Source organism: Pinus tabuliformis, chromosome 3_2 (assembly GCF_031772625.1).
Source record: "Pinus tabuliformis cultivar Carrire ecotype Pingquan chromosome 3_2, CPIR1, whole genome shotgun sequence".
NCBI lineage: Eukaryota > Viridiplantae > Streptophyta > Pinopsida > Pinales > Pinaceae > Pinus > Pinus tabuliformis.
The window spans coordinates 181,518,401-181,542,510 of NC_142302.1; the positions used below are offsets into that span (position 1 = coordinate 181,518,401).

The following is a 24,110-nucleotide window of genomic DNA, read 5'->3' on the forward strand; positions in this document are numbered from 1 at the left end:
TTTTGAGGGTCTAGAACACATTTTTAACCCCTCAAAGTGTGTCTTAGTAGAAAGTTGAGGGTGAGAGGTGCAATTTTTATTACTCATACCCCATACAACTTCTCTAGACATCACTTATTACATTTCATATACAATTTTTATTCCAATTTCCGCCCTGCGGGAAATTTAAAAAATTAAAAAATGACCCCCTAGACCTAATCAAATTCCACGAAATTTTTTGTGTGATCTAGTATGGTAATATACAATGACTCTAGACATTAGGACTCACTCAAGGCCTCACCATCAAGCCGTACTCAGTTTTGGGGTATATTTGGAGGAAAAAACTCAATTAATTATTAAGTCCTTGTAAGGAGATGATAATTAACCAAGTGAAAAAAACCTCCCAGAGTAATACTCACTTGATGATAAGGTCCTAGGCTACCCAGGCTTGTGACATGACTCAACTCCTCATACTAGTATCACTTTTACATTGTCCCTGCAAGGATTGTGGAATTTGAGTACAACAAAAAATGATAAGTAGAGTTGAAAAACTCTGGTAGTATGATGATCTCTGATGGTAAAAATAGCGTTTGGTACATCCTTGGGCATGGAGTCTCCAAATAATCCTCAGGTTCCACTCCAGTGGTCAACAATGCCAACTCAAGTAACAATCTCCTAGGTAAGAATGTTATGCTAACACTCTGACTAAGTTCAAGCATCAACCCAAATTGAGCCACCCATATGTGCAACAAGCATCTCTAAGGGGCTACAAGACCTAGCGCTTTCCTAGCAACATGAAAACATTTTGGAGTGACCATAAAAGCTAACATCAGAATTAGATAAACTAACATGTGTTTTATGAAAGAGAAGATAACTATATATCTACTCTACTTGTAACTCGCTCAATGGTGTTTCCTAATCAAGTAAGAGAATGTAATATAATATGAAGGAGATAGCTTATATGCATGCATGCTTATAATCCCTTAAGAAGTAGTTGGATCATTTTTATCACTCACTTAAATCAATTGATTTTGAACATTCTTACTAGCAACTAAGTAATTTATTCTTATTTTATGTGTGTACCTTTGGAAATTTAAATCATTTGTTGAAATAGCTTCTTTATTGTTAGGGCTTTCAAGTTTCTAGTCAAAATGTCTTCTTCATTTTAGATTAACGAAGTGTGGCTATCTGCATTGTAAACAGTATTTATAACTATAATGTATAAAGACAAATGAACATAACATGCAAAACTTAACAAAAACAAAATGGAGTATATGCAATATCCATGAAAGGAAATAATAATGTACAATGTCAGTAAAAGGACAAAGGTCCTTTAATATTTGTAGTGTAGAAAATTACAACCTGTTCACATATTTAAAACATCAAATACTTTCTACAAGTAAAGTAATCATTTTCCCAATGAATAAAATTATTATGGAGACATAAAACATAAATAGGATAATTTCACTTACCCTCCATGCAAGCAACACCTCTCTTTCATTATCAAATGACATTACGTCAACACCAACAATTGGAGAACACGACTTTAAGGTCATTACATTTCGTACAAATGGGCGATCTTCTCCTTGCAATGTAACTAAATTGGCAATCTAATAACAGCAAGAACAGTAGATGAAAACTTAATTTTTTCATATCTAAGGAACCATGAGATCTGAAAAGAAGTAATTTGGATATATATCTATATTGCATGGATTTTAAGCAAAATTAAACAAAATTTAATTTTCAGAAATAAGTTAATACAGCATATGTACCTGGATAACAGGATCATGATTGGGCTCTGGAAAATGCCCTTTTCGACCAGCACATTCAATATCAAAACTAAGAATTCTAAAGGGAGCCATTCTTGAGTACTTCCCAACTGGGGAATGACTAACTAATTTAGAGTATCTTTAGCAAGTGGTCAGGACTAACAAACAACCAAAGAAAAAAAAAACATGCACAGACATGCAAAGTCAGCTTTGATAATTTAGCTTCAAAGAAACTGAAAATTCACATATTTGTAGTGCATACATACAGAAAACAACTAGGTCATTATTTACAACCAAAAATAAGATTTTTTTGTGTACAAGGATACAGAATATCAACTTCTATTTGGCAATAAGACATATTCCTAGGAGATCTTTGGTATGACCAAGGAGGAAGTTCAATCCAGTTGCCACCAACAATATCACAATCAATCATAAAACGAAGTGCAAACAGAACATTGCTTTCATAGGTAGTGAAGCATCTTGAACCCAATCCATCAATTGTGATGCCCCTTTCTAGAATACCTGTACAAACAAAGAGGAGAGATAGGACATCAGGAAACTGGTCTCGATATTAACTTCAGGAGAATAACATAGAACTAGCTTACATCGACCACTTATAGCAATGCATTCCCACAATATCAAACTAATGCAAAACATGATACCAACAAACAAAAAAAGAGAGAAAAATGAGATTAACATAATATATCTTTGAAAAAAGAGCTGATATAAAAAACTTAATATTATTATAGCTACATATATTGAATATGTTGCAACATACTCCATAGAGTTAGCAATAAATGTGTCAGCAGAAAAAGTCCCTAAAGGTTTGCATAGAAGAATAGGCTATGTGGTGACTCGAGACAAATAAGATATAGGCTCCGAAGCAAACCACAAAATTTTAAGCATGTTAAAATAAAATTAAAACTCTCATTCAATGAAGAATTTTATCATCAAGCAACCTAATAAAGCCTAATAGTAACACAATATAACTACAGTCCACTTGGAATACAAAATCAATAATAGCAAACTTGCACGCAACAGACTTGTATTACAAGTAAGATCAATGAACACTTCAAGCAACCAAGTGGACAGTCCAACAATGAGGCAAAACCATTGAGTAAATGTGTCCTTGAAGAGTTTTAAGTGGAAAGATACAAACTGTAACGAAGGTTATGTAATTAACGGGAAATTAACAACTCATTGGAATAGTATTGAAGCGCACCTGTTTCCTTGATTCACTCATCCATACGTGTGGGTGGTTAGAGATTGTTTGTTAGGGCATTGCTTTGAAGGTGCACATGTTCCTTAGACCATTCACACTTTCTAGAGATGGCTTTTGACCATGTGTTTGTTGAAGAAAGTGTAACTATGTTCAGTCTTCATAAATGTATCTTTGATATTTGTATTTATTCAAGAAAAGAGAAATTAGTTTTATGATATTTATCAATGAGTTTCTTGCTCATTGAAGTAGGTCAAGCACATGTTTAAGTGCTTCTAGGAAGTCAAAATTCAATGTATTTATGTAAGACCCTTAGAGGGCATGTTACACTATGTATAAAATAGTACAAGAGTCGAAGAAATATCTCCAAACAAAGTCCAAGTCCTCTCCATGCAGCAACGTCCTCCAAATGAAGCAAAACGATGGTAAAATTCATATCAGCCTAAAGATAGCATGTCGGCCTAAAGGAGGGACAGTCCTCTATATATAGAGGCTGTCCACTCCCTCTCATCATCCAACAAGCATCTCTGAAATCAGCGAGGATAGTAGCCGAGAAGAAGTGAAGGGAAAACAAGTCTAAAGGGTCTCCAAAGTGCAGCGAAGAAGGGAGAAGGTAAAGCGAAGATATAGGACTGTTTCTAGGGCTAGAAACAGTCACACATGTGAAGAAAAAGTAGGGTAAACCTGCGGTATAACAGCAGCTAGAGCACAGTCCAAGAATCAACATTGTTTGGGTGAGATATTAGGCCTACTAGGCCTCGCAAGTCAAGCAAAGAAGTCTCTCTCTCTAGCGAAGGTAAAAGGACCCTAATTCTCTAAGGGTACCCTCCACACGTGGGAAAAACTAGGGCAGCAGAACAGTGTTACAGTCATACCTCAAGAAGGATCTCGTTTGGTCAACAAAAGAAGAAGTCTACTTGAGTAAAGGATAAAAGAAGAACATTTGTTCTAGAAGGCTCAATCAAGGAAGGTCTATCTCTAGACAAGCAGTAGACGAGGACAAAGTGTTGGGGACAAAAGTGCCGGAAGAAGGAAGTCTATGTGCCGGAAATGAAGTGCAGAATAGAGGAAGGACTTGACTTGTGCTTGGAGGACATCCTAGTCAAGTGTCTAGGGTTTGGCATTGATCAATAAGAAGCTTCAATAAGAGAAACTTACCAAAGGGATTTCCTCTCTAAGAGAGAGAGGTTTTAGCCCTGGCATAGAGCCAACATCTGTGTTCTTGTCTTTATGTTTTTGGTAGCAGTTTGATGAAACATACACACAAACAATAAGAAGAAGATCAAGCTAAGATAATTGTAAAAGTGCTTCACAAATTCTTATCAAGTCAAGAAGAATCCTAATATACATCATTTCCCTTCATTCTTCAACATGGTATCAGAGCTAACATGACACACCAAGGAAAAAGCATCTCAAGAACACTCATCAAAGAAGGACATCTACAAAAGTTGAAGCATCTAGCCAAGAAGTCTCAATCACATCAAAGGACAAGAAGGTCTACCATCTATCATCATCAAGGAAGACTACAAAGCAAGAAGAAGAGCCTTACACAAAGGCACCTACAAGAATAGCAGATCAAAAAAGGGCCTACATCAAGCTACAAGTCATCAAGCAAGACCACTTGTAGAAAGCAACTTGAAGAACATCAAGATCTAAGGAAGGCAAGCCATCAAGTCTTCAAGGAGAAAGCAAGTTTACTACATCTCAAAATCTATCAACTAAGTATATGTCCCCTTCTGAATATACATCAATGTCCTTTTGCAAGAAAAGCAACAAATTGGTAGGAACCAATAACTTTCTTGCATGGAAGAAGAGGACTGATTTACTTCTCAAGGAGAATGAACTCCTAGAACACATCAAAGGGAATGTCACTATTCATGTCACTATTCCTGCTAAGAAACAAACTCAAGCCTTAGCCAAGTATAATAACGATGATACAAGAGCTCAAAGGATTCTAATAGAATCCATCAAAGACTTTCTCATTCCTTATGTCTCCAAACTTGAAACATCAAAAGAAATTTATCACTCCAAACTTGAAACATCAAAAGAAATCTATGATAAACTAGCAGAGCTATTCTCGGTAAGCACAGCTAGAGAAGTGATATCTCTTTGAAATGAGTTGTACAAGATGAAGATAGCAAAGGAAAGAATAGCTCCCTACTTCATGAAGATCTCTGAGATGAGGGATCAACTTCAAGAGCTAGGGGAAGTCATGTTTGATAGAGAAATGACAATTGTAGTACTCAATGCTCTACCTGAGGATTGGAGCAACTTCACATCAAGCATATATGCAAAGAAGGAAGCCACCCCACTAAGTAAAATGTGGTCTCTATGCAAGATAGAGGAAACAAGACTCAAAGCAAAGGAAGATGTGGGATCAAAGGAGCAAGCTTTTGCTACCATGGCAAAGAGAAAGGGAAAATTTGGCAAATTTGGTCCACAAAGAACAAACAACAAAGATATGTCCAAAATCCAATGCTATGGATGCCAAGAATACGGACACTACAAGAGGAATTGGCCTAAACTAAAGAAGGACAACAACAACAAAAGAAAAAGGGAAGAAGCTCATGTGACTCAAGAAATGAAACAAGAAGACAAGAGGCAAAAGAAGGAAGACCCTCCGGATCTCTACTATGACTAAGTTTACTTCTTTACTTAAAGACTTCTTTCAAAGTTTTGAGTAGGATAGGAGCATGTAGGAATAGAATAAAATTGCATGGCTAGAAACATCTTCTAGAATCTAAAAGCATGATGTACATATAATTCTAAATACTCATGTAGAAGGAGCATTTATAAATGAAAACAAAATGCATGGTTAGAAATATTTTCTAGAATATGGGAGCATGTTAGATATAGCTCAAGATATTCATGTAGAAGGAGCATACCTAATATAGGACCTCATCCACAATGAAAGAAAATTGATCATGATTAAGAATCTTAAAAGACCTCCAACATTAAAGGAAAGAAACATTTGCAGGGTAAGGGTCTTCAAGATCCTATGATGGAATCTTCAAGAGTAGTTATGACATTGGGAATCCCATTCATGAGATTCAAGAAAAAGATGATATGCAAGCAAGCTAAGATGAAGCAAGAAGGGCCACACCAAGGACAACTAGATGAAGCTAAGATGATCAACGGAGAATCAAGATGAGGTATGTATGCATCAAAATTTAGTCATGTTATCATATGTATAGTATTGAGTCATTGGAATAGTTCTATAACATGATCAAGAAGGATAGAATATATTTTACCAATGAGATGCTCAAAGGCATGTACTCCAATGCAATGAAGGTCAACATAAGGAAATACTCACATAAGGAGTATAAGATTGTTGACTAAGAAGCAAGTGAAGAAGGAATGTTGACTAGTCCTAGAACCAAGAAATGAAGAAGTGCTCTCACAAGGAGCATAAGGTGGTTGACCAACCTATCCAAGAAAAAGCAAGTGAAGAAAGAGATCAAGCATGTGAAGAACACCATGATCACAAAGAATCACTATCTGACAAAGATCCATTGAACACATCTCCCGAAAGAAGGCAAGACAACTCTGACTAAGAAAAGAAAAGATCAAAGGACCCTTGACACCTATGAAGGCCTTGGAGATATGAAAGGTGCAGATAATTGATTCTACTCTACGAAGATGTCGTGATGAAGAAGCCATCTAGCTAAAGCACCATTTAATGTTGAAGCAATATTAGGATGAAGTCATGAAGGACTACTAGATCAAAGCATGGGAACAAGCAAGTACAAAGAAGCATCCATATGAAGAGTAGTCCGAAGCATAAGACAAGATGACAAGGAATAATCAGATAACAAGAGACCCTGATATGTGACAAGAAGGTCACTTTCCATGAAGGAAGCAATGACATGACAAAGAAGGAATGAAAGTGATCAATGGATGGTGCCCTACCAAGAAGAAGTTCGAACAAAAACTTCATGACAACAAACGAAGGAAGGAGATCAAGTAGTTGGAGGACCCACAAAGAAGAAGTTGTTGATGAATGGACAAGTCCCTAGCTAAGAGGGAGTTATAACAAGTTCCCAATTACAAAGGAACTTGGACAAGAACCTTGTCAGAGGATATTTGGGCATGTCGTCCTCAATTGAGAGGAAGTGATAGACACAACATTCTTGTCTTCACTTGGGAAGAAAGACTGAAAGGATTGGGTAATCATCTAGCATCTGATACTATTTGAGGATGTGTAGGGCATCCAAGACAAGAGTAGGCAAGAGGATCGATATTCTTTGAGGGCTCGAACCCAAGACAAGAATAGTCCTAGAAGGTCATACTTAGTGAACCCCCAGGTGGGTATGTACCTTGAGAGACAATGATGAAGGTGTCTATAAATCATTGGCCTTGCTAGCATTGTAGCTCATGGTCTCATGGTGAGATGGCCTTGTTAGTCAAGGCCTTGCACTATGACAATGTTGATTGATATGATGCTATAACAGATGGATTGTAAATCTGGTTTCTCTTATGTGAATTCTTCAAGATTGAAACATAGCCAAACACCTTGTGATGTTATATGAATACCTCCCTAGTTAAGAGGGAGTGTTGAAGAAAGTGTAACTAGGTTCAGACTTCATAAATGTATCTTTGATATTTGTATTTATTCAAGAAAAGAGAAATTATTTTTATGATATTTATCAATGAGTTTCTTGCTCATTGAAGTAGATCAAGCACATGTTTAAGTGCTTCTAGGAAGTCAAAAGCCAATGTATTTATGTAAGACACTTAAACGGCATGTTACACTATGTATAAAATTGTATAAGAGTCAAAGAAATACCTCCAAACAAAGTCTAGGTCCTCTCCATGCATCAACATCCTCCAAATGAAGCAAAACGATGGAAAATTTCATGTCGAACTAAAGATAGCATGTCGGCCTAATGTCGGCTTAAAGGAGGGATAGTCCTCTATATATAGAGACTATCCACTTATTCTCAACATCCAACAAGCATCTCTGAAATCAACGAGGATAGTAGCCGAGAAGAAGTGAAGGGAAAACAAGTCTAAAGGATCCCCAAAGTGCAGCGAAGAAGGGAGAAGGTAAAGCAAAGATATAGGACTGTTTCTAGGGCTAGAAACTGTCACACGTGCGAAGAAAAAGGAGGGTAAACCTGCGGTATAACAGTAGCTAGAGAACAGTCCAAGAATCAACATTGTTTGGGTGAGATATTAGGCCTACTAGGCCTCGCAAGTCAAGCGAAGAAGTCTCTCTCTCTAGTGAAGGTAAAAGGACCCTAATTCTCTAAGGGTACCCTCCACACTTGGGAAAAACTAGGGCAGCAGAACAATGTTACAGTCTACCTCAAGAAGGATCTCGTTTGGTCAACAAAGAAGTCTACCTGAGTAAGGCATAAAAGAAGAACATCCCTTCTACAAGGCTCACACAAGGAAGGTTTATCTCTAGACAAGCAGTAGAGAAGGAGAACGAAGTGTTGGGGAGCAAAGTGTCGGAAGGAGGAAGTCGATGTGTCAGGAACCAAGTCCAGAATAGAGGAAGGACTTGACTTGTGCTTGGAGTGTTGAAGGAAATGTAACTAAGTTCAGTGTTCATAAATGTACTTTTGATATTTGTATCTATTCAAGAAAAGAAATATTTTTTTATATATCAATGAGTTTCTTGCTCATTGAAATAGGTCTAGCACAAGTTAAAGTGCTATAGGTAAGTCAAATAATCAAAAGAAAATGTTGAAGACCTTAAGGGCATGTTGCACCATGTATATGTTTATATAGAAGTCAGAATACTCCGCCAAGCAAAGTCAAGTCTTCTCCAAAGCAAAGGCACCATCTAAGAGTCTCCTCCAAGCATGTGACACCGCCAAAGAAGCCATTCGAAGCAAGCATAACAAGTTGGCTTGCAAACAATCTTCAAGTCGGCCTTCTAGTCGGCCTAAAAGGAGGGACAGTGCTCTATATATAGAGGTTGTCCACTCCATTACAACGTCAAGAAAAATGTCTCTGAAATCTGCGAAGAAAAGAGGCAAGAAAAGGGTAACGAATGACGAAGAAGAGGTCTCCTAGTGCAGCGAAGGAAGGAGGAGGAAAACCGAAGTTAAGAGGACTGCATCTAACGCTAGAAACAGTCACATGTGCGAAGAAAAGGAGGTCAAGTATGAGGGTATGACAGCAGGGACAAACAGTCCATGAACTCGTGTTGTTTGGGCTTAAAACTAGGCCTACAAGGCCTCCCAAGTCAAGCGAAGAAGCCTATCTTTCTAGCAAAGGTAAATGACCCTAATTATTTAGGGTACATACCACACGTGGGAAAACTAGGGCAGTTTTACAGTCATACACCTATACTTGAAGAAGAGTCTCGTTGGATCAATAGGAGGGTGTCTCCAAAAGTAAAGAACATCTCTAAGAAGAGAAGAAGAATGTTGTATCAAGAATCTCGCATAAGCAAGGTATATCTCTAAATAAAGATCGAAGAAAGAGGACGAGGTGTTGGAGAGCAAAGTGCCAGAAGGAGGAAGTCTATGTTCCGAGGAACCAAGTGCAAAAAGGAGCGAGGACTTGACTTGCCCTTGGTAGACATCCTAGTCAAAGGTATAGGGTTTGGCACTGATCAATAAGAAGCTTCAATAAGAGAAACTTACCAAAGCATTTTCCTCTCTAAGAAAGAGAGGTTTTGGCCCTAGCAGAGAGCCAACATTTGTGTTCTTGTCTTTATGTTTTTGGTAGCAGTTTGATGAAACACACGCGCTAATAATAAGAAGAAGCCTATCTTTCTAGCAAAGGAAAATTACCCTAATTATTTAGGGTACATACCACACGTGGGAAAACTAGGGCAGTTTTACAGTCATACACCTATACTTGAAGAAGAGTCTTGTTGGATCAAGAGGAGGGTGTCTCCAAAAGTAAAGAACATCTCTAAGAAGAGAAGAAGAATGTTGTATCAAGAATCTCACATAAGCAAGGTATATCTCTAAATAAAGATCGAAGAAAGAGGACGAGGTGCTGGAGAGCAAAGTGCCGGAAGGAGGAAGTCTATGTTCCGAGGAACCAAGTGCAAAAAAGAGCGAGGACTTGACTTGCCCTTAGAGGACATCCTAGTCAAGGGTATAGGGTTTGGCACTGATCAATAAGACGCTGCAATAAGAGAAACTTACCAAAGCATTTTCCTCTCTAAGAAAGAGAGGTTTTGGCCCTAGCAGAGAGCCAACATTTGTGTTCTTGTCTTTATGTTTTTGGTAGCAGTTTGATGAAACACACGCGCTAATAATAAGAAGAAGATCAAGCTAAGATAATTATAAAAGCACTTCACAAATTGTTATCAAGCAAAGAAGAATCTAACTACACCTAATTGCCCTTGATTCTTCAACAGGGTATCGGAGCTAAGGTGACACTTCAAGGAAAGGGCATCTAAAGAACACTCATCAAGGGAGGACATCTACAAAAGTTAAAGCATCTAACCAGGAAGTCTTAATCACTTCAAGGACAAGAAGATCTACCATTTATCATTCATCAAGGCATACTACAAAGCAAGAAGAAGAGCCTTACACAAAGGCACCTACAAGAAGAGAAAACCAAAGCAGGACCTACATCAAGCAAATCCCAAAGAAGTCCACTTGGAGAAAGCAACTTGAAGAACATCAAAATCTAAGGAAGGCAAGCCATCAAGTCTTCAAGAAGAAAGCAACTCTACTACATCTCGAAATCTATCAAGTAAGTATATGTCCCTTTCTGAATATACATCAATGTGTTTTTGCAAGGAAAGCAGCAAATTGGTAGGTACCAATAACTTTCTTGCATGGAAGAAGAGGACTAATTTACTTCTCAAGGAGAATGAACTCCTAGAACACATCAAAGGAAATGTTACTATTCCTGCTAAGGAACAAACTCAAGCCTTAGCCAAGTATAATAAGGATGAGAAAAGAGCTCAAAGGATTCTAATGGAATCTATCAGGGACTCTCATTCCTTATGTCTCAAAATTTGAAACATCAAAAGAAATCTATGGTAAACTAGTAGAGCTATTCTCGGTAACCACAGCTGGAGAAGTGATATCTCTAAGAAATGAATTGTACAAGATGAAAATATCAAAGGAAGGAATAGCTCCCTACTTCATGAAGATCTCTGAGATGGGGGATCAACTTCAAGAGCTAGGGGAAGTCATGTCTGACAAAGAAATGACAATTGTAGTACTCAATGCTCTACCTGAGCATTGGGGCAACTTCACATCAAGCATATATGCCAAGAAGGAAGCTACCACACTAAGTGAAATGTGGTCTCTATGCAAGACAGAGGAAACTAGATTCAAAGCAAAGGAAGATGTGGGACCAAAGGAGCAAGCATTTGCTACCATGGCGAAGAGAAAGGGAAAATTTGGCAAATTTGGTCCACGGAGAACAAATAACAAAGATATGTCTGAAATCCAATGCTATGGATGCCAAGAATATGGACACTACAAAAAGGAATTGTCCTAAACTAAAGAAGGACAACAACAACAAAAGAAAGAGGGAAGAAGCTCACATGACTCAAGAATTGAAAGAAGAAGAAAAGAAGGAAGATCCTCCGGATCTCTACTATGATTAGTCAAACTCTTTACTTAGAGTCTTCCTTCAAAGTTTTGAGTAGGATAGGAGCATGTAGGAATAAAATAAAATTGCATGGCTAGAAACATCTTCTAGAATATAGAAGCGTGAAGTACATAGAGTTCTAGATACTCATGTAGAAAGAGCATTTATAAATGAGAACAAAATGCATGGTTAGAAATATCTTCTAGAATATAGGAGCATGGTAGATATAGTTCAAAATATTCATGTAGAAGGAGCATACCTAGAATAGGATCTCATAGACAATGAAAGCAAATTGATCATGATTAAGAATCTTAGAAGACTTCCATCATCAAAAGGAAAGAAACATTTGCAGGCTAAGGGTCTTCAAGATTCTATGATGGAATCTTCAAAAGAAGATTCATAAACAAAAGCAGATGTCTCATTGGGAATCCCATTCATGGGATTCAAGAAAAGGATGATATGCAGGCAAGCTAAGATGGAGCAAGAAGGGCCATATCAAGGACAACCAAATGAAGCTAAGAGGATCAAAGAAGAATCAAGATGAGGTAAGTATGCATCAAAGTTTAGTCATGTTATCATTTATTGAGTCATGGGAATAGTTCTATAACATGATCAAGTAGGAAAGAATCTCTTTCACCAATGACATGCTCGAAGGCATGTACTACAATGCAATGAAGGTCAATAAAAGAAAATACTCACATCAGGAGTATAAGATTGTTGAGTAAGAAGCAAGAAGGAATGTTGACTAGTACTAGGAACTAGTAATAAAGAAGTGCTCCCTCAAGAAGTAGAAGGTAGTTGACCAATCTATCCAAGAAGAAGCAAATGAAGAAAGAGATCAAGCATGTGAAGAACACCATGATCACCAAGAATCACTATGTGACAAGATACTTTGAAGATATCTCCCGAAAGAAGGCAGGACAACTCAAACAAAGAAAGGAAAGACCCTTGACACCTATGAAGGCCTTGGAGATACAAAAGGTGCAAATAATTGATTTTACTCTACAAAGATGTCATGATGACAAAGCCATCTAGCAAAACTTATTGTTGAATCAATAACAAGATGAAGTCATAAAAGGCTACTCAACCTAAACATGGGAACAAGCAAGTTCAACGAAGCATTCATGAGAACAGTGTTCTGAAGCATGGACAAGAGGACAAAGGGGTAGCCAAATGACGAGAGATCCTGATATATGACATGGAAACCACTTTCCACAAAGGAAGCAATGACATGACAAACCAGGAAGGAAAGTGATTGATGGATGGTGCCCTACCAAAAGGAAGTTCGAACCAAGACTTCATGACATCGAAGAAAAGAAGAAGATCAAGCAGCTGAAGGAACCACGAAAAGAAGTTGTTGATGAATGGACAAGTCCCTAGCTAAGAGGGAGTTAGAACAAGTTCCCGATTACAAAGGAACTTGGACAAGTACCTTGTCAAAGGATACTTGGGCATGTCTTCCTCAATTAAGAGGAAGTGATAGACACAACATTCTTGTCTTCACTTGGGAAGAAAGAATAGGAGGATTGGGTAATCATGTGGCATCCGATACTCTTTGAGGATGTGTAGGTCATCCAAGACAAGAGTAAGCAACAGGACTGATATTCTTTTAGGGTTGGGAACCCAAGATAAGAATAGTCCTAGAAGGTCATACTCAATGAACACCCAGTTGGGTATGTACCTTGAGAGATAATGACTAAAGTGTTTATAAGTCATTGGTCTCGCCAACATTGTGCTATGATCTATTGAGAGATAGAGTTGTCAGTCAAGGTTTTGTTGTGGAAACAATGCTGGTTACTATGATGCTATAACAGATCGATTGCTAATACGGTTACTCTTATGTGAATTTTTCAAGATTGAAAAATAGCCAAACACCTTGTAATGTTGTATAAATACCTCCCTAGTTAAGAGGCGGTGTTGAAGGAAATGTAGCTAGGTCTAGCACAAGTTAAAGTGTTATAGGTAAGTCAAGTAGTCAAAAGAAAATGTTGAAGACCTTAAGTGCACATTGCACCATGTATATGTTTGTATAGAAGTCAAAGAATACTCCTCCAAGCAAATTCAAGTCTCCTCCAAAGAAAAGGCACCATCAAAGAGTCTCCTCCAAGCATGTGCCACCACCAAAGAAGCCATCCGAACCAAGCATAACAAGTCGTCCTGCAAACAGTCTTCAAGTCGGCCTAAAAGGAGGGACAGTCCTCTATATATAGAGGTTGTCCACTCCATTACAACGTCAAGAAAACCATCTCTGAAATCTGCAAAGAAAAGAGGCAAGAAAAGGATAACGAAGGACGAAGAAGAGGTCTCCTAGTGCAGCGAAGGAAGGAGGAGGAAAACCGAAGTGAAGAGGATTGTTTCTAGGGCTAGAAACAGTCACACGTGCGAAGAAAAGGTGGTCAAGTCTGCGGGTATGACAACAGGGACAAACAGTGCATGAACTAGTGTTGTTTGGGCTTGAAACTAGGCCTACAAGGCCTCCCAAGTCAAGTGAAGAAACCTATCTCTCTAGCGAAGGAAAAGGACCCTAGTTCTCTAGGGTACGTACTACACGTGGAAAAACTAGGGCAGTCGTACAGTCATACACCTATACTTCAAGGAAAGCCTCGTTGGATCAAGAGGAGGGTGTCTCCACAAGTAAAGAACATTACTAAGAAGAGAAGAAGAATGTCGTATCAAGAAGCTCACATAAGAAAGGTATATCTCTAGATAAAGATTGAAGAAAGAGGACGAAGTGCTGGGGAGCAAAGTGTCGGAAGGAGGAAGTCTATGTGTCGGGGAATCAAGTGCAGAAAAGTGGAAGGACTTGACTTGTGCTTGGAGGACATCCTAGTCAAGGGTATAGGGTTTGGCAATGATCAATAAGAAGCTTCAATAAGAGAAACTTACCGAAGCATTTTCCTCTCTAAGAAAGAGAGCTTTTGGCCCTGGCAAAGAACCAACATCTGTGTTCTTGTCTTTATGTTTTTGTAGCAATATGATGAAACACACACACTAATAATAAGAATATCAAGCTAAGATAACTGTAAAAGTGCTTCACAAATTGTTATCAAGCAAAGAAGAATCATACTAAACCTCATTGCCCTAGATTCTTCAACATGGAGGACATCCTAGTCAAGGGTCTAGGGTTTGGCATTGATCAACAAGAAGCTTCAATAAGAGAAACTTACCAAAGGGTTTTCCTCTCTAAGAGAGAGAGGTTTTGGCCCTGGCAGAGAGCCAACATTTGTGTTCTTGTCTTTATGTTTTTGCCATTTGGTAGCAGTTTGATGAAACACACACTAATAAGAAGAAGAAGATCAAGCTAAGATAATTGTAAAAGTGTTTCACAAATTGTTATCAAGTCAAGAAGAATCCTAATTTACATCATTGCCTTCATTCCTCAACAGGGTTGGACGGTGTTTACTTGTTTGAGAAGTTTATTGTACATGTGCCATCTAGTACACCTTATTATATTGATTTTTTACTCTATCCACTCTAGTTAGTTAAAGAGTTTCTATTTTTCGGCTGTTAAAATTTGGGTACCAAAGGACAAGTGGTTCCCTAAGGCTTTGATCTTTGGCCAAGGGAAAAGTGTCCAAATTTATTTTTTACTTTTTTCCTAAAGTGACTTTCCAAGTGGTAAAGTCAATTTAATTTAAAAGTGACTTTATAAGTGGTAAAGTTACATTCTAATTTAAAAGTGACTTTATAAATGATAAAGTTACATTCTAATTTAAAGATGACTTTATTAAAGTCAATGAAGAATTAGAAAGTGAAAAAGTGACTATGGAAATAAAAGGCTAAGTGGGTCTTTATTTAAGTGGATGAGTTAAAAAATAGAAAGTGAGAACTAAATGCACATTTATTCTCACCCCTAGATCTAAATGAATCTCAGCGATTAGATCTTAGGGTAACCCAAAAGGTCATTTAGAGAATAAAAGGAGAAGAGAAGAGGAAAAGATCAAGTCATTCTTTCATGAGCATTTGAGAAAAAGAGAAGAGAGAGCAAGGAGAAAATTTATGAACAGTGAGGAAGTGAAGGAGAGCAGCAAGAAGACATTTCAGCAAATTTGGGCAGCAACGTTTATTCGCATGCATCCCATGGCAAAACCGTACAGCAGGAAAAAAGGCATAGATACCGAGGAAGAGGAACAACAAAGAAATCAAGGAAGAAGGACAACACAAAAATTAAGGAAGAGGGACAGCAGCAAGGGCACAAATTTCGAGGCATATTTGGACACAAATTTTGAGGCAACCGTACTGCTGAAATCCGTACAGTCCGTACAACAATTTCTGGGCACATTTTTTCGAGGTAGGTCATACAGCATTTAATGTTGTTTTATTGCTGTAAAAATTTATGTTTTGGCTGTTTGCTGATTGGCATGATTTTCGAGGTGGAGTTCAAGCACGAAAATCGAGATAAGTTGTAATTTGTGGTTGCTGGAATTTTTACTGTGTATTTCAGTTTCTCTGTAAAAGCATTTTCAAAAATAAAAAATGGCTCTCAAACTGGTTTTCCCCAAGAGTTGTAGGGGGTTTTTCCACAGTCACATTGACCAAAAATCATTGTGTTATTTTCTGTGTGGCTGTCATAATTTTGTTGTGTTTTATTTCTGCAATTTTAGCAGTTGTGAAATCTCTAAATTTGTGTTATCAGAATATATTGTCATTTCCAGATTTTAGAATTTTTATCATGCTTGGATTTAAGACTAAATGCATGGAGTGATAAGGAAAACTGATAACCGGAGTGGAGGTTGAAATTTCTTCATGGGCATGGTAGGTTAGAGGGTTATTGTTATTCTATTTAGGAGGTTGTTGAGCTCTTCTCCGATATAAAGAGCCTCTTCCTCATTCTAATATAATTGGAAAATATTGAAGAAATTATGCCTCACTTTTGCATTAGTCTTGGTTCATTTTATTGCATCTTTGTCTTGAGGATATCTAGGGTGCTATTGGAGACATTTTTTTCTTGCGAATTTTAAGAAGGGCAAAGGCAACACAAGGCCATAAAGGAGCACCATGCTACATTGAAGGAGCTTATGGTGGTAAGGTAACACTATCACTATACTCTTTAGTCGTTTACATTCTAGACCTAGTACATCAAGCATAGAGCATCTCTAATTTCATGCGTTGGCTTTAATTTAGAGGCAAAGACCACCTTAGTGTTTTCTTAAAAGTAGATCTACCTTAAGACTGTTCTTCCCATAGGCGTGTAAGCCTAAGTGTTTCACTGGGGGATTTCAAAGCTCATCCTATGATTGCTTGTGAACCCCAAATCTTACACAAGAACATTGTTCCTCCCTTTTCCAACCAACCGAAATTTTAAATTTATCTTTTCTTTTTTCTATTTCTTGCAAATCTGAAAATTCACTGGCATGGATCTATTACATCAGATTTGCTACAAGTCAATTAGTTCATTTAAATTGTCCATTAACTAAATCGACTTGTTCTTGAGCAATATTTGTTGGGCTTTCATGGCTAGATCTTGCTAAAAGTGGTCATTCTAACCTTGGATTGCTGGTCATATTTCTAAATTAGAGATTTCAGGCATAAATCTGAAGTTTATCATATACACTTTCCTAAAAACACATCAAATAAGCTCAAGCACTTTTAAAAGCAAATTGTGGTTCTTTAACTCACAATTTTCACCATTTTTGCTCTCATTCACCTCACACAAATTTCTGGATTACTTATTTGGTTTAAAGTCTGAAATTTGCTTGAATGTTTTCATCCAATAATCCATCACACTCATTTAAAGGTGAATTTACATGTGAAACATACAATTGAATTTCAACTAATCATATCTTGGTTTATGGTATTGCACATGCGACAATGAGTTGAATGGAACTATGGGTAATGTCTTAATAATATTCATTCTAAGTGATTTCCTTTAAATCGATCTAATTCTCTTATGCTCAACATTTTTCTCCCATGATTGGAACATTAAATGAGCACATGGATGTTGTAACAAACACTTAATTGCACTCCAGAGGCATCAAGCTTAACAGAACTGGTTTATAAGGAACCGATTTGTTATTTTGGACAGATTCCACACTTATAATAAATTTTCAGATTTGGTTTCATGTGCTGTGGTTTGATCTTGGGATAGATTGAACTTGTTGTGGAATCACTTAATAAGGGTTAATGTAAAATTCTCTAGAGTTTACATTTTTTGTGGATCAATCTAATATCAATTTGCATGCTTTATCACACTTCTCTCACATGATTTAAAGCAAATTGACCTGTTTGGATCTATACTGTGAGGAGGCCCTCGCCATTCCCACTCCTAAAGTGCACTTCCATAGCGAGCATTCAGGAAGCATGCTTCTGGGAGCATTTTTTGAGAGCATGATTCCCATCAAAAAATTCCACTGCCTGACCATTTTAGGAGCACTCCTTGAATGCTTTCAGGAGCAAAAAAAATGCTCCCTCAGAACTTCTGCGTGATGAGATGAATTTGGCAAAAACAAATGTTGTTTGAGAACCAAATAAAAATTACAAATAGGTTAAAAATGCATGGCAAGGGCTTATTAGGATTAAAACACACACTCACTCCAATTTTCTTTCGTTCTATTTCTCATTTCAGTCATCTTTTCTAGCAGGGTTTTGGGTGGTCTTGGTACATCTTTTTTGTTCCATTTCTTATTATGATGGTGGTGTTAGGAGCCAATGGTTATCGAAACACCCGTGATAGTGATGAAGAAATAGAAGTAGACAGCACATACCATGGAGAGGAGGAAGAAATGGAAGGGCATTAAGAAAAAAAAAATGATAGTAATGATGCACAAAACCCAAAGAAAGCTTAACACCCTTGTGGAAGTATGTGACAAGGCTTTGAGGAGGGAAACAATGTGTAACCACAAAATTTACATGCCCCCATTGTCATGCTACTTACACAAGTTCCTATACCTGTGTGAGGAAGCATCTATGTGGCATTATGCCATGGGATGGAGCGAAGATTATACAGTCAAAACATATTTGAACGTGCCACCCCAAGATAGAATCAAATATTAGAGGGAAGAGGAAGCAACACAAAACAAATTCAAAAAATCAAGAGTTGAACATGAGAGTACACAAGGAATGTTCAATGGTCAATCCCAGCCCCCCATGCTAGTGCATTTTCACCTTCACATTCAACGTATAGTACAATATCAAGTTTCCTTGACTAAGGTTGTAGGATGATGTGGATGCAAAAAAAAAAATAGATTTCTCTATGCATGTGGTGTACCATTCAATCTCCTCGGCTCATCCTATAGGCATGAAATGATACAAGCCATCAATAGTTATTAGTGCCCCTAAAGGATACAAGAGCCCCAAGTATGACAAAGCTAGAACCTTGGGACTTGACAAGGAAAGTGCCAAAACCCATGGTGCTCTAGGAAAATTTACAAATTCTTGGAACCATTTTGGCGTATCAATTGTATCAAATGGTTTGACAAATGTTAAAAGGCAGGCCATTGATAAATATTATTGGTGTGTCTCCTCGTGGTGTGGTGTTCCTTTCATCCCATGACTACTCAAATCACTAAAAAACCGATATTAGTATTGCAAAAGCCTCAATTAAAAGCATTCAATAGATTGGGCCCTACAGTGTCATTCAAGACATCATGGATAATGTCGCTAATTGTAAGCCAATAAGAGCAATCATTGAGGATAGCTACCCCAATATATTTTGGTCAGGGTGTTTGGTTCATACAATGAACATTTCGATGCATGAAATTATTAAAATGAAGAACTATGAATATAGATGGATTGGTGCTTTGTACAAAAGAGGGAAGAAAAGCATAAAATCTATTACCAATCATACCATGTCCCACTTCATTTTTCATAATCACTCCAAGCTGAGTTACTAATGATTGCAAGGACAAGATTTGCTAGTTATTATCTCACCTTTGGGCACCTTTTGAAGGTGTAATATTCCTAGTGGAAATTTACAATGATAAACAAAGCAAACATAGCAAAAACACACAAAAATTTACAGCACATTAAATAACCAGAAATCTCCATAAACTACGTTGAACTGAGCCATTTTATTGATATAAGTGTTGGGTACAAAGTTAAGATTAGAAAGCATGCACCTGGGCTTGCCCAAGGCAATCTAAATGTATCCAGGTCATGTAATCAGCTACTCTAACATGCAATGTGGCTGTCCTCAACAATCTTTGTGTTGTCCCACTAAAAACTGCACTGCTGGCTACAAACAATAGCTGTTAGGGCCTCCTCCAATGCTTAGAAAATTCCGATAAATTAACCCCAAGCTCTCCACCAATAACCCACAAAAACCCACGAAGGAATTGGCAAAATGTTGACCTTGGAGATTCAGCCCAATTTCCCCTAGCTCCTCCAACTACTAGGCATTTCGATCCACCTATGAATAATGCTACCAAAGGCTCCCAAAAAGGTTGGAAGACAGCAAATCTCCCTTATTGGTTGCTCCCACAATCTAGGCCCAAAATCGACCTCCTCTAAGAGTCCCATGTGTAGCAAGTGAAGGGACTGCACAAGCCTACGCTACCTCTACTGAAGTTGCTCCAAGAACACGCTGAAATGCCCCTCGATCGATCTGAAGATGAATGGAATTCCCTCCTAGGCCTGGCACTAGAAGTCCACCGAAGCAAGGGGTGAGATTCTCCCTGAAAATCTCTTGTGCTCAAGAGCACATGCAGACTTGGCCTCCAACTCAAGCGTGTTAGGTAAATGCTCAAATAATCAAGAATCCCAAAAATGAGTGCCTTCTCATCTTTTGTCAATGTGCTTCCCCAATTGCCCATGTAGTCCCAGCCATTCGAACTCCCCATCAATTTCCCTCCAAGGAGTGTGTATTTCCTAGGGGGGTCGTAGTTTTACATGAGTGGTCCCCACCTCCCACTAGCATTTCGATTTCCTTCCCTTTCTCTAATGTTCGAGTCTTTCCTTAGCTTCAAAATTAAAGTGGAGCTTTATAACCCACTTTTTCCCAAGTACAAATGCAAAATAAGACAAAATGGCCAAAATTGATATTTCCCCTTAGCAATGTTGCTATGTGGGAATATCATAGTCCTCCCTGCTAAAATGTTGCTTGTCCTCAAGCAACTGCAATGATGGATGCTCAAGTATCTGCTCTCCCTCCCAAGTGGCATCCTCATCAGGTAAATTCCTCCACCTAATCAAAAACTCCTTGATGACCTGGTTCCACAAGTGCCTCTAACAGTATCCAGAATAGCCTCAGGCTCTATAACCAAGTGCCCCTCATCATCTATGGGCGGTAGCTTTGTAGTGGTTGTCACTCGCTAACCCAATGCCTTTTTCAAGCAAGACACATGGAAAATGTTATGAACTCAGCTCCCCGAGGATAGCTCCAGCTCATATGCCACCTCCCCAACTCTCCTTGTGACCCTGTGCGGCCCATAAAAACAGGGCTTGAGCTTCTCGGCCCCCTTTTGTTTGGGTGTCGACTATCTGTACGACTGAAGTCTCAGGAAGACCAAGCCCCCAACCTTGAACTGCCTTTATACTCGGCCCCTGTCTGTATAGAGTTTTTGTTGGTTCTGCATAGTCTATAGGTTGTCTTTGAGAGCATGCAAGATATCTTGGCTCTCCTGAATCCAATCTTTGGCCCTAGGGACCTTGTTGTCTCCAAACATCACGTCGACAAAAGATAATGCATCATAACCGTATAAAGCTTTAAAGGGGGGCATACCTATGGACATGTGGTACATTGCGTTGTAGCAGTACTCGCCCAAATGCAGCCATCGTATCCATGCACGTTGATGGCCCATCACATAGTTATGTAGGTAGCCCTCCAGCCATTTGTTGACTATCTCCGTCTGCCCATCAGTCTAGGGGTGGTAACTAGTACTCGAAGTGAGCTTTGTGCCCACCAGCCAGAACAACTTCTGCCAAAACCCCCCCATAAACTTGTTGTCCCTGTCATTGACAATGGTATTCAGAAGACCATGGAGCCGAAATACCTCTCTAAAAAAAGTTCAACCACCTGTGAAGCTGTAGATCGAGCTGAAATAGTGAAGAAGTGGGCAAACTTTGTAATTCTGTCTACCACCACGTATATCCAGTCCTTGCCCTGGACTGTGGGCAACCCAATAATAAAATCCATCGATATGTTCTCCTATTTCCCCTTAGGGATAGGATGAGGTTGTAGTAGCCCAATAGGGTGTGTCTACTCACCCTTGTTCCTTTGGCACGTATCACACTCTCAGGGATGCCTCAGAACATCATCCTTAAGGCACCTCCATGTAAAGCGCTCCCTGATAGCCCTATAGGTCTTGGTAAACCTTTGATGCCTTGCTAACGGACAGTAATGGGCAGCCTGCATGATCTTCTCCCTCAACTGGGAGTTGGGCACTAAATAAATCTTGTCCCAAAAGTAAATCACCTCGTTCATCACTCTATACCGGTCATCCGTCACCGCACCATCAAGGACCTCACATGCAAATCGGTCCATGGAATACTCCACTAGGCACTGTGCCCTCCAATTTGGCGAAATGCTCATCAACGAAATGGTGGTCGGCCTCCTGGATAACGCATCAACTACCACATTGGGTTTATCCTTGACATACTCAATGTCAAAGTCGTATACCTGAAGTTTGCTCACCCACTTCTGTTACCTCTCTTGTAGCTGCTTCTGCTCCAAGAAGAATCTGAAGTTGTTGTGATCTGTCTTCACCCGGAACCTGTTTCCCACTAACTATTGTCTGAACTTGGCTAACGCATGCATCATAGCTAGCATCTCTTTTTCGTAGATGGAGTACAAACTCTCATGGGTAGTAGCTTCTGCCTCTCGAAAGCTATCGAGTGTTCCCCTACATGAAGACTGCTCCTACGCCCTCCCTTGATGCATCGCACTCAAGTACAAAAGGTTGTGCTAACACGGGGCAGCTGCTCATAACTTGTTTGAGGCGCTCAAAAGCCTCTTGTGCCCCATCTGTCCACTCGAATGCCCCCTTCTTCGTCAAATCAATGAGGGGAGCTACTAATTGAGACAAGCCCTTCATGAACTTTCGGTAGTAGGTACAACTACGTACGAAACCCCTACCCTCTGTCACATTTCAAGGCATTGGCCAATCCCGTATGGCCTTGATCTTCTCCTCATGTACTCTTACGCCATCCTCCCCATTAATATGCCCCAAATAGAGCATCTTTGTCAACCCGAACTCACACTTGGACAGCTTGGTGTAAAACTACTGCTACTCCAAAATACGCAACATCGTCTCCAAGTGTTGCAAGTGATCCTCCCAAGTTCGGCTATAGATCAAAATATCATCAAAGAACACCAACACGAATTTTCGTAACTGATCACGAAATACGTGGTTCATGCAACACTGGAAAGTGGCGGGTGCGTTGGTTAGCCCGAAGGGCATGACCAAGAACTCAAAGTACCCATAGTGACACCTGAAGGCTATCTTAGGGGCGTCCTGATCCCTCACTCTAATCTGGTGGTACCCTGAATGCAGGTCGATCATGGAGAAGAACTTAGCCCCCCCTCTCAGCTCATCTATGCGTGGAATGGGTAGCAGTTCTTCAAGGTTTTCTTGTAAGGGGCCCGGTAGTCTATGCACATGCATAAGGACCTATGAAACCGGATTTGTCTTCCAAGTCTATCGTGTACTGAATCTGGTGAATTGGACATGATTCGAGCGGATTCGAATCTGAAAATCAGGACACATTGTATCCGATCGGGACACGACATGTCCCGATTTTCGGATTCGAATCCGGAAATTAGGAACCTGTGCGGCATTTTAAAGGCATTTTTCTCCATTCTATTTTCACATTGCATTATTTAGTTTGTTATGGGTTTGTTGTGAGTGTTTTGGAGCAAAGAACAAAGGGTGTGGGAGCATTTTCAGGGAGATTCAAGCAACAGGTAAGTGCATTTTCTCTCTTTTTTTTTGCATTTTTATTACAGCAGTTGCCATGTGCATTTCTTTTACAAATTTGTGCATTTTTGGTTTATTTTTTACAACATTCATGGCTCAATCAAGGGCAGTAGGGAAGGGGCAAAGGAAGGGGAAGAATGTCCCCATTGGAGATGCCCCTCCTTTATCAATTTCATCAAGGTCTGTTGCAAGTGTTCCCTCTATTGCAAGTGGAGCTGCAACAGCAGCTTTAAATGTTGAGGGAAGACTTCCTCCTCAAGGTAACAAATATCCCTTGTGGAAATATGTCACAAGAGAGTAATGGCCAAGTAGCAAGGTGAAGGGAGGAGGCAATGTGAGTTGGAAATGCAGCTATTGCCACAATACTTTCACAAGCACATATTTCTATGTGAAAGGTCATTTGTTGGCTTTACCAGGCTGTGGAATTGGAGCTTGTACAAAGGTGTCTTTACCAAAGAGGAAAGAAATGGAAAGAGAGTCCAATGTTGGCATGGCAAATGTGGCTGCAAAATCAAAAAAAACCAAGAATGATGACCCCCTTCCATTCTTGAGAAAAGCAGTAACAAATTCCCATTTGAGAGCTCTGGTGGGGGACAAGCAACAAAAACAAAGGCAATTTCACTTGGTCCAATCGACAAGAATTTTTAGAAGGAGAAAGGGGAAGACCTTGATCTCACCATTGCCTTTTTTTCTATCAAAAGTTCATATCCTTCAATGTTGCATGCTCACCTCTATTTCTTGAGATGTGTCAATCTCTAACTCAAGGGCCTC

General features: G+C 39.0%; 1 protein-coding gene across 1 annotated transcript in view; it reads right to left on the bottom strand.

Annotated features, from left to right (window-relative positions):
- Positions 1-24,110, bottom strand: part of LOC149180389 (DNA polymerase delta subunit 1) — a 337,034-nt gene that overhangs the window by 260,642 nt on the left and 52,282 nt on the right. Inside the window, exons 5-7 of the mRNA XM_089416092.1 lie at positions 2,075-2,270; positions 1,752-1,887; positions 1,452-1,589 (exon numbers count right to left, since the gene is read on the bottom strand). Coding sequence (XP_089272218.1) covers positions 1,452-1,589; positions 1,752-1,887; positions 2,075-2,270 — 470 coding nt within the window. The remainder of the gene's footprint in view (positions 1-1,451; positions 1,590-1,751; positions 1,888-2,074; positions 2,271-24,110) is intronic.